General features: G+C 42.2%; 2 protein-coding genes across 2 annotated transcripts; both read left to right on the plus strand.

Annotated features, from left to right (window-relative positions):
- Positions 1–3,749: 3,749 nt before the first annotated feature.
- Positions 3,750–6,558, plus strand: LOC308327862 (protein mono-ADP-ribosyltransferase PARP8-like; the record flags this gene model as incomplete). Its single annotated transcript, XM_080781433.1, has 1 exon — positions 3,750–6,558. One exon carries the CDS (start codon positions 3,750–3,752, stop codon positions 5,766–5,768), a length of 2,019 nt encoding a protein of 672 aa, XP_080637559.1. The 3' UTR covers positions 5,769–6,558.
- A 289-nt stretch (positions 6,559–6,847) lies between these two features.
- On the plus strand, positions 6,848–9,859 carry LOC308327922 (protein mono-ADP-ribosyltransferase PARP8-like; the record flags this gene model as incomplete). Its single annotated transcript, XM_080781564.1, has 1 exon — positions 6,848–9,859. One exon carries the CDS (start codon positions 6,848–6,850, stop codon positions 8,825–8,827), a length of 1,980 nt encoding a protein of 659 aa, XP_080637690.1. The 3' UTR covers positions 8,828–9,859.
- Between the last annotated feature and the right edge of the window lie 3,701 nt (positions 9,860–13,560).

The following is a 13,560-nucleotide window of genomic DNA, read 5'->3' on the forward strand; positions in this document are numbered from 1 at the left end:
AACATGCACTCTGTCACGTCCCTATACTTTCTTTTTTGAAGAAAATGAATCTACAAGGGACATTACAATTACATATCAATATATCAGACCCGAATTAATTGTAACTGAAGTAGGCTATAGTATGGCTTATTTGTGTGTATCTCGCAAGTTGGTAGCTCTTGATGAAGCATAACTACTCAACTCAGCCAAACCATTTAACGTTCTGTAGGAAGAGTACATGCCGGGGTATATCTGGCTTTCCATGGTGACGTAATAAAGATAGGTTTCAGATTACATACATGTATACATACATACAGACATCTGTAATTCACCCGACACTGAAACATATCCTAATTACGACACCATCGAAAGCCAGTTATAACCTGATATTGAAACATATCTTAATTACGTCACCATCAACATCAGTATATTTACCTCCGAGCATACACGTGCACGTACGAGCAGGACCACAGTATTTGTGCGCTCTGCTTGTGCAAGTAACAAGTCCCCAGATCTTTTTTGTGTTATCCTTTAAGCCGTGTTGTCTGGCTGTAGCGCTGGCGCTTTGGCATGGGGGGGGGGTCAGATCAACATATGGAATGAATTCTGTACTGGCCATATATGGAGCGTGTCATGAGTGTACAGGGTTTGAGGTCAGATCAAGATATGGAATGTCACAGGTCGGCTCCATGGAGATCTAAGGGTGGTAGCGGGGGCAGTGTCTTGTGTGTACAGGGTTTGATGAGGGCCCCGGGCCTTACTTTTCGGGCCTGTTGAGAACTAGTTTTCGCCGGCTGCCGGGGTGCACTAATAACTTTGTGTCAGGCCCGTCTAGAGTTTAAATGGACAGGTATCAGTCAAAAGGGAGACAACGAAGAGGAAGAATGGATGGGGAAGGATCAACATATGGAATGTCAACAGGTCAGCTCCATAATAATAAAGAGTTTGAGGTTTGAGGTCAGATGTAGAGTTACTTACTTACGTAAGCCTATTGGGCATAGGCCACGAACAAGAACTCTCCAGACATCCCGGTCCTGGGCCATTTTCTCCAGCTGTCCCCATGTGTGGCAGATAGATGTAGAGTTGCTGGCCAATATTGATGACATCAGGGATCTCCATATATGGGCTTAATATTGATGACATCAGGGAACTCCATACTTCAGGGATCTCCATCCCTGATGATGTCACGAGGCAATGGTCATGCCTGGGGTGACCAACCAAACAACTGACTGACTGACTGACGGGAAATGCACGATTTCATAGTAAATGCGACCTGTGGTCGCAGCAAGACCCATAACGGTCTTTATGTCTATACTGTATTACAGTATAGACAGTATAGCTGCTTTGGCTCATTTCTTCTTCAAACAGTGTTAAAGGACCATGTTTAACCTATATATTAATTTAATCGGTCTAATGCTCATTATAAGATGGCACCATTTCTGTCTGTAAGATTGTAAACGTTTTTCTTCTATCATAGCATACTAACTTTCCAGATGGCACCATTTCTGGCTGTAAGATTGTAAACGTTTTTCTTCTATCATAGCATACTAACTTTCCAGGCATAGAAAGCCTGCCGTTTATTATTACAGTAGCTTCCCATTGATGATTTCACTGTTAGGCAGGTTTCTAAATAGTCCTCCTTGAGACAGACTGAATAGACTACCTAAGGGGTGATAGATAGATAGATAGATAGATCTTTATTGTCATTGCTTGCATGAAACAACAAAATTCAGTTCATCAGGAGGTAGAGCGGCCAATTGGGAACCGATCCCAGGCTCCCCCAGAGTTAGTGTCCAAGTGTCCTTGAGCAAGACGCTGAACCCCTTAATTGCTCCCGTTGGTTTCTTCCGCTATTGGTGTATGAATGTGTTTGTGAATGTAATGCACAATCTCTGTACAGCGCCTTTACAATTTAGGCATTTAGCAGATGCACTTAATCCAGAGCGATTTACACAAAAATTAAGCAAAAACAACATAAGGTATACAGTAAGCAAGAACAACACAAGCTAATACATAAAATGCATAGAAATAGTCATCAATGATCACAAGTAAGCCACGAACCTAACATCCGTCTAAGAGTGTAGCCTTGGATAAAGGTGCTATATAAATGCACCATTTCAATTCACAGCTTGTGAGCTTGTTGATGGGGTGTTTTCAAATAGCTTTCAAGTGGATATACAAGTAAGACGCGCAAACGCGGGAAGCGAACGCAACGTAGTTATACTTGTTCGTTGGCATGTTCCAGCTTGTTGTGCATTCGAAGCAGGGCCTTGTCCACGTTCCTGCGTTCATCATGGCCCTTGGCTACGTCCAAATATGGAGTGTGTTGCATCAATCACAAACAAATCACTCAGCTCCATATATGGGCACAAAAGGGGGACACACAGACAGACAGACAGACATGATCTGCAGGCTCTCATAGTTAGTGCTCACTGCGTTCGCAATTATCCTGGATCCCACTTTGAGTACACCGGCGTAAACCATCACATAATTACTACTGTATAACAGAATGTTAACATCAACCTCTGGTATTGTACAGTATACAGTATGGTACTGTATACTCAAAACCATCACATATGTTTAAAAGCTGTCGAATCAGGGAATTCGACAAAAGTCGAATCAGGGAATTCGACAAAAGTAAAAACCTAGATTTAGATTTAGATTATTATTATTATTATTATAAACCAACAGCAAATAGCAGATCACATCAGATAACGGAACTACATATGGGCATAAATGGGACACAGGCAGACAGATAGAGATCTCATTACATTCCTCCCAACGCATCCGCAACTTAGGTGTCATTTTTGACCCAACTCTCTCATTCCTCCCCCACATTAACCACATCACAAAAACTGCCTTCTTTCATCTCAGAAACATTGCCCGTCTCCGCCCCTCCCTGACACCCTCAGCAGCTGAAACCCTCATCCACGCCTTCATTTCATCCCGACTGGACTACTGCAACAGCATCCTCTACGGCACCACCACAAAAACCCTCAATAAACTCCAATATGTTCAAAACTCAGCCGCCCGCCTACTCACCTCCACCCGATCCAGAGACCACATCACACCAGTGCTTCATGACCTCCACTGGCTCCCCGTCAAACAACGAATCGACTTCAAATTACTCCTCACCACCTACACTTCACTGCACAACCTGGCTCCCCCCTACCTCTCAGATCTCCTCAAGCCACACGCCCCATCCCACTCCCTCAGGTCCAGCGACGCCGGCCTCCTTGAGGTCCCTAAAAGGATAAACACAAAACCTGGGCCGACAGGGCCTTCTCTGTGGCCGCCCCTACCCTTTGGAACGCTCTCCCCAAACATATCCGAGATGCCCCCTCACTTCCTACCTTCAAATCTGCACTGAAAACTCACCTGTTCACAATCGCATTTCCAAGCTGATTACTGAAACATGTTGCTGTATATGCACTGTTTTCTTTTCTAACAAAGTTGTCTTTTCTCTTGTCGTCGTCGTTTGCGCGTCTTACTCGTTATTATTATGTGCATTAAAGAGTGGAATGGGGGATTCTCCGCACTGGAGGTGTGGCATGCTGCAAAGACACTCGTGGTTCTGATGTCACTGTGACATACAGTATATATAAGCAGGTAAAGGAGATGACATCAGCTCCTAGTTTGTGAAAGCTCATCTCTGACATATACATTGAGATCCTGTAACTGGACCCTTGTGTTTATCATAATCATTCATTGTTTTTTGAGAAAGGAGGAAGAAAAGAAAACGAGTCCATTCCAGCAGGGTTAATTATTTCATGAGGATGTGTTCAAGGCAGCAGAGAATACAAAAAGACGTCAACGTTGTTATTCAACGTTGCAAGGTGGAAAAAGAGTGCCTTTTCTCTAATTTTAGATACGCCAACACCATCTTCACATTTACGTACTCCCAGGGCTCCAGAAGGATTTCTTATTCTGTGAACGTCTCTGACGATTACCCAGACAACACCTATGTGTCCAACTCAGAAAATGCACATGATGTTTCAATCACAATGGATCCGATTCCTGTTATTTTCCAGAAAATTGCATCAGAGATGAGGCTGAATAACGACGCGACCAGTGACTGCCCTTCCTTCAAGAAGCCCAGCACTCAAATGCTGACAAACCAGTGCCATGAAGCACCAGAAGAGGACAATTCTGACAGAGATAATGACTCTGAGGAAGTCTACTCTGACGGTCCTGAAGAAGAAGACTCTGAGGGAGATAATGACTATGGAGGTCAGGAGGAAAACAGTGATGACGAGAACCAAAAACACCCTCAGCTGGAGGCTGACCTGCAGGCGGTGAGGGATTTAAAAGGAGCCCATGCAGTGTCTCTCAGAGAATACAGTGGTTTTCATGACATAGACATTGACCTGCACATTGACGTCAGTTTCCTAGACAAGGAGACTGCACAGTGTTGGAGTGTGAGTCGCCATGAGCCTGTAACAATACGGCTTAACCTCTCCCTAACACAATACCTAGACGGTGCAGTCCCGAAGGTTGATGTCTTCCAAGTATCAATAGAGAAGGACAAGTTTGGGCTGGGGCCTCAGATAAAAAAGATCATGCAGACATTTGTCACCAATCAATGGGAAGAACGGAACAAAGCCTCGTGGCTTGCCACAACGCCAGCACCACGCAGGTTCAAATTTGGCTTCAAAACCTCTGATGCCAAATCCGTGCCAGACAGACACAGAGGTTTTCTTGTCCAGGCAATAGAGTATGCAGAGAAGAGGATTCCTGTTGTGAACGAATTCTGTGTGATCTGCGATGAACCCCATGTGTTCCAAAACGGACACATGCTCAGGCCCTACGTGTGTGAGACGGAGCTATGCATCTTTGCCTTCCAGACCCTGGGGGTGATGAATAAAGTAACCGATGCTATCGCAACTGGAGCTCAGGTTGTGGATCTGCTACTGTGCATGGCTCGGGCTGCGCTGGGGTCGAACAGGAGAAAGCTCATTTTTGACCCGTATCCCTCTGTGGTTGATCCGGGTGATCCAGGGAACCTGGCTTTGGACCCGAAGTACAAGAACTATGATCGAGTGAAAAAAGCCTTTGACAGCCTTCCACGTATTCAACAAATTGCCCAGACCGTCCACTCAGAGATGAAGAAACACATGGACACGGTTGACAAGTTGTCACTGCCATTATTACGGTGGGTGATATCCAGTAACAGGTCACACATTGCCAAGCTGACGGCAGACAATCAATTGTATTTCATGAACACGCAACACCAATTCCTACTGCTGAGCAGTTCGCCTGCCATAGAGGCCAAATTCAGAATTGCCAGAAAAACCCATGGAAGCACATTTGTTTTCCATGGATCAAACATTGAGAACTGGCACTCTATAATGAGGAAGGGACTGGTCGTAGCTTCCAACATTAAATATCAGCTGCATGGCGCTGCCTTCGGTGCTGGGATATATCTCAGCCCCCACTCAAGTGTCTCCTTTGGCTACTCAGGGAGGTATGATATGGGTAATGGGCAACAAAACGCTAGTCCGAATTACAATAATAATAATACAGCACAGAAAGGGCAAGGACTTCAGTTCTTGAAGAGTAGTAATCTGAGGTGCATTGCCATATGTGAAGTGATCAATTCTCCCTGCTTGCGCAAGAGTGGAAATATTTGGGTGGCTCCCATAGCTGAATATGTCTGCACTAGGTTTTTCTTTGTCTACGAAGACAGGAAGATGAGAGACCCGAACATCAACACGCAAAACTCTGACATCTACAACCAAATCCTTAAAGTCGTCAAAAGTCATCATGCATCGAAAATCGAAAATCTATGACGAAATCCTTAAAATCGTCACCAGTCAACATCATGCAACAGGTCCTAAACAGCGGCGCCAACTATGTGGGTGCGTCGGTGCTTGAGTACCCGTGAAGAAAATAGCACCCCTGAGCTTCCCTCCCGCCGTCGTTCTGTCACGTAGTCATACCTACGAGCACACAAATATGGCTGGCCTTAGTTTTAACCTGCCCTGTAGAGTATAAAATATGCTGTACAGTAGCCTTTCTTTCTCACTTGTCTACAATGTACACAACGGGAAAAAAAGAAAAAATATGTTGTTTTCGCCGCTGCGGCGAGGCAGGGGGGCGGGGGGTACATCATCATGACATAAAATAGACACTATGCCTTTTTGCTCAGACTCTATTACATTAAATTCTCCATTAATTTTGTCAATGGGAATTGAATGTTTGTGTAAGACAAAAATCACACCCGTGTGAAGTGAGGGGTGCTCTTGTCATCGTACATCATCCAAAAAAAAATATATATACTTCTTCATGAATTAAATAGTCAACTTATGTTATTATCTTTTAATCATGATACAATGTTTAAAAAAACTCAGCTTTTCACCATGACCATGTAAGCTGACATCGGAATTTATGTTAATTCTAATTCCGTTGTTAATGGCAAATGTGACACGAGTTAAGGACAAAAAGCTATATAGTAGGGGCTAGCTAGCGTCCTTCAACATTAAACGCTAAGCCGATTTGCTCAGACACTATGATGTATGATTCTCCATTCATTGTCAGTCCTTTGTCACACTTTGCCAATAAAGTCTATGTAAAAATGGACTGGCCCCATTAAGTGAACAGAGTTGTCATAACTCTCTCATGTATACATCTCTGGGAGAAACCCCGTAGTGGGGGTGTGGCATGCTGCACTACCTCATGGCTCTGATGTCACTGACATACAGTATATATATATATTATATAAGCAGGTACAATGTAGTTTTCATTGTGTCCCATGTGAAGATTTGTTTAATGCTAAGTCTATGAAAACTGTAGTACGTGACAAAAACCTTTGTGAAAGAGAGGAGGGAGAAAAGAAAGACGAGTCCATTCAAGCAGGGTTCATTATTTCATGAGGATGTGTTCAAGGCAGGAGAGAATACAAAAAGACGTCAACGTTGTTATTCAATGTTGCAAGGCAGAAAAAGAGTGTCTATTCTCTAATTTCAGATACGCAGATGCCACTCTCATGTTTACGTACTCTCAGGGCTCCAGAAGGATTTATTATTCTGTGAACGTCTCTGAAGATTACCCAGACAACACCTATGTGTCCAACTCGGAAAATGCAGATGATGGTTTAATCACAATGGATCCGATTCCTGTTATTTTCCAGAAGATTGCATCAGAGATGAGGCTGAATAACGACGCTACCAGTGACTGCCCTTCCGACAAGAAGACCATGGATAATGACTCTGAGGAGGTCTACTCTGACGGTCCGGAAGAAGAAGATTCTGAGGGAGATAATGACTCTGACTATGGAGGTCAGGAGGAAAACGTTGAGGACGAGCACCAAAAACACCCTCAGCTGGAGGCTGACCTGCAGGCGGTGAGGGATTTAAAAGGAGCCCATGCAGTGTCTCTCAGAGAATACCCTGGATTTGATGACGTGGACATTAATCTGCACATTGGCGTCAGTTTCCTAGACGAGGAGACTGCATTGTGTTGGGGTGTGATTCGCCAGGAGCCTGTAACAATACGTCTTAACTGCTCCCTAACACAATACCTAGGCGGGACAGTCCCCAAGGTTGATGTTTTCCAAGTATCAATGCTTAAAGACAGGTTTGGTCTGGGGCATCAGATAAAAAAGATCATGCAGACGTTTGTCACTGAGCAGTGGGGAGAACAGGGACAACAGGGAAACGTCGTGTCACTTGCCACAACGCCAACACCAAACAGGTTCAACTTTGGCTTCAAAACCTCAGACACTGATGCCAAATCCGTGCCAAACAGACACAGGGGTTTTCTTGTCCAGGCAATAGAGTATGCAGAGAAGAGGATTCCTGTTCTGAACGAATTCTGTGTGATCTGCGATGAAGCCCATGTATTCCTAAACGGACCCATGCTCAGGCCCTACGTGTGTGAGACGGAGCTATGCATCTTTGCCTTCCAGACCCTGGGGGTGATGAATAAAGTAACCGATGTGATCGCAACTGGAGCACAGGTGGTGGATCTGCTACTGTCCATGGCTCGGGCTGCGCTGGCGTCTTGCCGAAAAGACCTCATCTTCGACCCGTATCCCTCTGTGGTTGATCCGGGTGATCCAGAGAAGCTGGCTTTGGACCCGAAGTCCAAGAACTATGATCGAGTGAACAAAGCCTTTGACAGCCTTCCACGTATTCAACAAATGACCCAGACCGTCCACTCAGAGATGAAGAAACAAATGGACACGGTTGACAAGTTGTCTCTGCCGTTACTGCAGTGGGTGATATCCAGTAACAGGTCACACATTGCTAAGCTCACAGCAGACAAACAACTGGAGTTCATGCACACGCCGCATCAATTCCTACTGCTGAGCAGTTCGCCCGCCAAAGAGGCCAAGTTCAGAGATGCCAGAACAACCCATGGCAGCACATTTGTTTTCCATGGATCAAACATTGAGAACTGGCACTCTATAATGAGGAAGGGACTGGTCGTAGCTTCCAACACAAAATATCAGCTGCATGGCGCTGCCTACGGCGTTGGGATATATCTCAGCCCCACGTCAAGCCTCTCCTTTGGCTACTCGGGGATCGGCGGCGGCTATGGGAGGCAAAACAACGCTAGTCCGAATGACAATGATAATACAGCAAAGAACAAGAATGGGCAAGGACTTCAGTTCTTGAAGACTCGTAATCTGAAGTGCATTGCCTTATGTGAAGTGATCACGTCTCCCGACCTGCGCAAGAATGGAAGCATTTGGGTGCATCCCAACGCCGAATATGTCTGCACAAGGTTTTTCTTCGTCTACGAAGACGGGCAGTCGGGAGACCCGAACATCAACACGCAAGACTCTAAAATCTACAACCAAATCCTTAAAGTCGTCACAAGTCGACATCATGCGACCAAGACATAAACATGTCCTCGTGCTTAGGCCCCTTCACTATACTATATGCATACAGATCTCAATCACGTATACTGTAGGTACAGATAGCAGCAGACAGTGGGAAGGTGGATCAAAAAAAACATACTCCCATAATGGAGTACCATGATGTCAACAACATGACTTCATAGTACTGACATCCTAAAGCGGCCTGGACACAGACAGATACGGAAATCTCCATATATGGGCATAAAAGGTACGGACAGATGTGTACAATGGCTACCGCATAACCGAGTGGAACATTCATTTCCACCTTGTATCCTTCTCGACTTGCTTCATTCCAGAGTAGCCCCTTTTTTGTGAAAACATAAAAAAAGAAAATAAATCATTACATGCCCAAAATAGGGATGCCAGGTTGAAAGTTGTTCAACCTGGAGCCTGTAACAATAACGCACGCACACACACACACACACACACACACACACACACACACACACACACACATATCACATATCATGTGACAATGTACAGTATGATGATAAGAGCGCCCCTCACTTCAGACGAGTGTTATTTTTTTTCAATGTCAGTCTGGAGACCAATGACGCTATATTCAATTAAATCTTTATTTCAGACTCCATATCACATACAAACTCACACCCGTGTGAAGTGAGCGGCGCTAATATATTAAATTATAACTCAAGTTGATTAGGTGATGTAATGGTTATGTAAAACAAACGGTGCAAACACAAACTTTAAACGCTACAATAAAGAGATAATATAATCAATTTTCCCTTCATTTTCAATGCAAAACAAACATTGAACTAAAGACAAACATTAAACCTGCATGTGTAGGAGCGCCCCGACAACAATACATAATACTCAATAAATAATAAAACAAACCCCATTTAGGACTGAGGCCGATTCTAAAAAAATGTCTTCTAAATCCTAAACGTTTTCTGAAAACCTATGTTTCTATGTCAGTGGTGCCTTTTCATGTCAAGGACCCCCAGAATTATCTGTATTTGGCTGCGGACCCACATTTGAAAATATGTTGTGCCAGTGACCCCCCGAAGCAAATACTTGAGTTAAAAACATTCGCTCTGAAAGTATATATATTCGTTTTTTATATTCAAGATTTGCGATACATTTTCACGATTTTCTAAAGTTTTTTTACAAGCTCGTAGCTATGAGCTTGTAGATCTGCTATTTTTCAATAGCTAAAGTATAACACAATCCTTAAAACACCAAAAGGGGTTGAATGGGTTAAAACAATAATATATAAAAAATATATATATGCTCACAGTCTGTATGAAGGCTGTTGCGCCAATGTCTCAAAATCATGGAAGAGAACCGATTAGAACTCTTCACGGGATTAAAATCACAATATAATGAATATACCTACACCAGTTGGTAAAACATCATTTATATTTAAAGCTCCTTGTGACTGGAACAATCTACCTGTCCATATTCGTTCAATAACATGATTAACATCTTTTCAATTGTTCAAAACGGTGTCCATTTGGATCCCTAGTGAGCCCCGGACCACACACTGAGAAACTGTGTCCATTTGGATCCCTATAGTGAGCCTCACACACTGAGAAACTGGTGGAAATAATTAGCACCAATAACCTGTCCGGCTGGGCTCAACTGGTCAAATATTACTCAACTATATGAATGAAAAGTTGTACTGGACTTAAAGTAGCCTAGTACTTCCTTCTGAAAAGTAGGCCTATTCAGAAATAACGATTTTTAAAAAATACAAACATAAAAGCAGACATTTTCAAAAACAAAATATAAGATTTTCCAGAAACATAAAAAATGACAAAAATAGTGAAAATACTGATCTATAGTTCACAGCGCATTGCGAGTCGTTGTGAGCTTGTAGATCCATTGGTATGTTTGAAATAGGGCTAAAGTGGATAATTCACAATGTACTTTTTCCTTGAAATGTAGTGAAGTCAAGTACTCAAAATACTTACTTACGTACAGTACTCAAGTTAATGAGTACAGTACTCAATTAAAACTTTTTGCATTATCCTGATAATTTTATTGTACAATGCATTTTGATGAATTGTATCAAATCAACACTAGAGGAGAATCTTCTAGTAACATAGTAGCCTACTTCCATCTCCTAGAACTGATTCACACTTCACACTTTGGTATTCTGTGCTGTCCATTTTGCTGTCTGCTGTCTATTTTTATCTGTTAATTTGTCTTCAGACAGACAGACAGACAGACTTTTGACTCAGGTATTTAAAATATCGGTAATCTGTAATGGCAAGTATTTCCTACAGCTTTAAATCCAGAAATTGGGGGGGGGGGGTGCTTGTTGATCTGCTACTTTTTCACTATATATATATATATTTTTATGTGGGGGATTTATTTATTTACCTGAAATTGGGATGCCAGGTTGAAATAGGTTGAAATGGGTTTCGCACCCCTGCCCTCAGGTCCCTCTCATATATGATGAATGTATTTTTGTACCTTTTTCTATACTCTCTGTGTCTGAATATGTGATGTCTATTTTTATGTCTGGTTTTAGAGCACTGAAAGAAATTCCAATCAACTCTGTTGACATGGCAATAAAGTATTGAATCTTGAATGTTGAATGTTGAATCGTTTAGGTTCCATTTAGGTATTTATACCTATAGTTTATGGTTAGGCTTCATTCCAGTGTTGTTATACGGTAGGGCCATGATAAATAACTGAAGAGATGTAGGGCTGTATTTTGTGTGTCTTAAGTACCAGGTCTTATTCCCTAACTTGAGTAAACTAAAGACCTGGAGGCGTGATCAATGCCATTGAGAGCATTGATCACGCCTCCAGGTCTTTAGTTTACTCAAGTTAGGGAATAAGACCTGGTACTTAAGACACGCAAATTACAGCCCATAATATGTAATACGAGGAGCAAATGTAGTATTTTGGTGAAAATAAATATCCTCGCTGTCACATACAGTATGAGGTGGGTTTCGTGGGAACTGTCCAAATTTATAATTTATTTTTCAATAGTAAAAATAGCTGATCTACAAGCTATGCAATATGTTGTGAGATGTTTTCTGCTACTTATCAGAGCGATCTACATAGCTCTGCTCAGTACTTTTGTGTGATTTTGTATGATGAAGTAAGGTATTAATAAATGCAAAAAACACATGAAATACGTCGATAAAAGGTTTCTGCTCAAGAAAGTCCCAGCAATATGCAATATGATTGATCTGCAATTTTTCGCTATTTGTTTTTTATTTTTACTATCAACTATCTGTTGATTAGAAGTCATATCAGCTGGCCAGCCCTATGCTCTCTCTTTCTCTCTCCCTCCTTCTTTCACGCACACACGCACGCACACACACACACACACACACACACACACACACACACACACATCCTGTGTGCAGTCCCAGGAATACCATCAAAGACTCTTACAACTAATCACATTAGGGAGCAATGTGAGTCCTGACCCCACCATCAACCTTTGCTTTATAATCAAACTATTTTTACTCTGTGCTGCTGCGATGCTTTGAGACATAATTGAATGATCCTGAAAAGAGTTTAATCACGTGTACTGTACATCTTGGGAGGAGGTTTATAGCCTATAAAGATAAGGTGTTCTCAAACCATAAGGATTCACCTACTTTAGGAATCATCTCAAATCAATTGGCAGAGTCTAAGTAGAAGGTGGAAGCATAGTGAAAAGTCATCAAGTTATTTAAACACTGTTGTCAGGCATTAAAAAACAACAATTTGAACAGATTACACATTGTTTTTACAGTTTTATTATAATAAATATATACTTCAATGTATGTACACAATCTGAAATAGTAATTCAATAGTATTTACAAATCCTATATTCATATCCAACACTGCAAGTAAATGAAACCCTGTATGAATCCCAGAAACAGAACAGAAACAGGCTGGATGGATGCATGAGGAGAACACAGATCTATATGATAGGGACATTATGAAGGTGCTCATGATTATTATGGTCATTATAATAACAATAGAGCAGTGGTTCTCAAAATGTGGTCCAGGGACCCTCAGGGTTGAGCTTTTTCCGAATGGACCCGTGCACGTCTGTAACTCTGAGAGCGTGTGTAGGTAACGGGTACGCTCGCCCCTTTTCCATCTCGCCCCACTACTCTACCTGTAAATAACAAACATAATTCATGTTTGTGATTATTTAAAAGGTATTATCATATTAATGTATCATTGTTAAGTTCACTCTGTATATCCACGGGCATGATAGCATGATGATGCCATTACAAAACATGGGCTACATGGAAGAAATGTATAATTAATAAAGCAGTCTCGTATTCCTTGTGGGTGTGTAGCCTAAACTCTTGTGGGGGATCTGGAAATTAAAGTTTGACCTATATGGCAAATGTCATGCTCCAGCCTGTGAAAACATCATGTTGTGGAGAAGTGCAGATTAAAATAATAATATTAATAATAAAACAAAAACTATTGAGTTGGGGAATATTGTAATGCATAAAATAACTGCATTTGAGGTTGAATTTGAACACTATAGGGGGGTGGTCATTCCTATCCCGTGAGAGCCAAAATGATGCCCCTGATGAGTAAATGATGACAGTCTAAAGCAACAAAGTAATGAACCCAATGATCCCTCCGTGTGGACACAGTGTCGTGGTTGGAAAATGTGAGTGAGTTCAGAAAGCCAGCAGTCAGTCTGTCAGAACAGGGAGCAGACCAGTCTATTTAACGTTACGCATGAGTTTTTTGACTTAATCCACGTTGGATTATAGACTACGCGT

This window comes from Protomyctophum bolini, assembly GCF_963924005.1.
Source record: "Protomyctophum bolini genome assembly, chromosome: 1".
In the NCBI taxonomy this organism is placed as follows: domain Eukaryota; kingdom Metazoa; phylum Chordata; class Actinopteri; order Myctophiformes; family Myctophidae; genus Protomyctophum; species Protomyctophum bolini.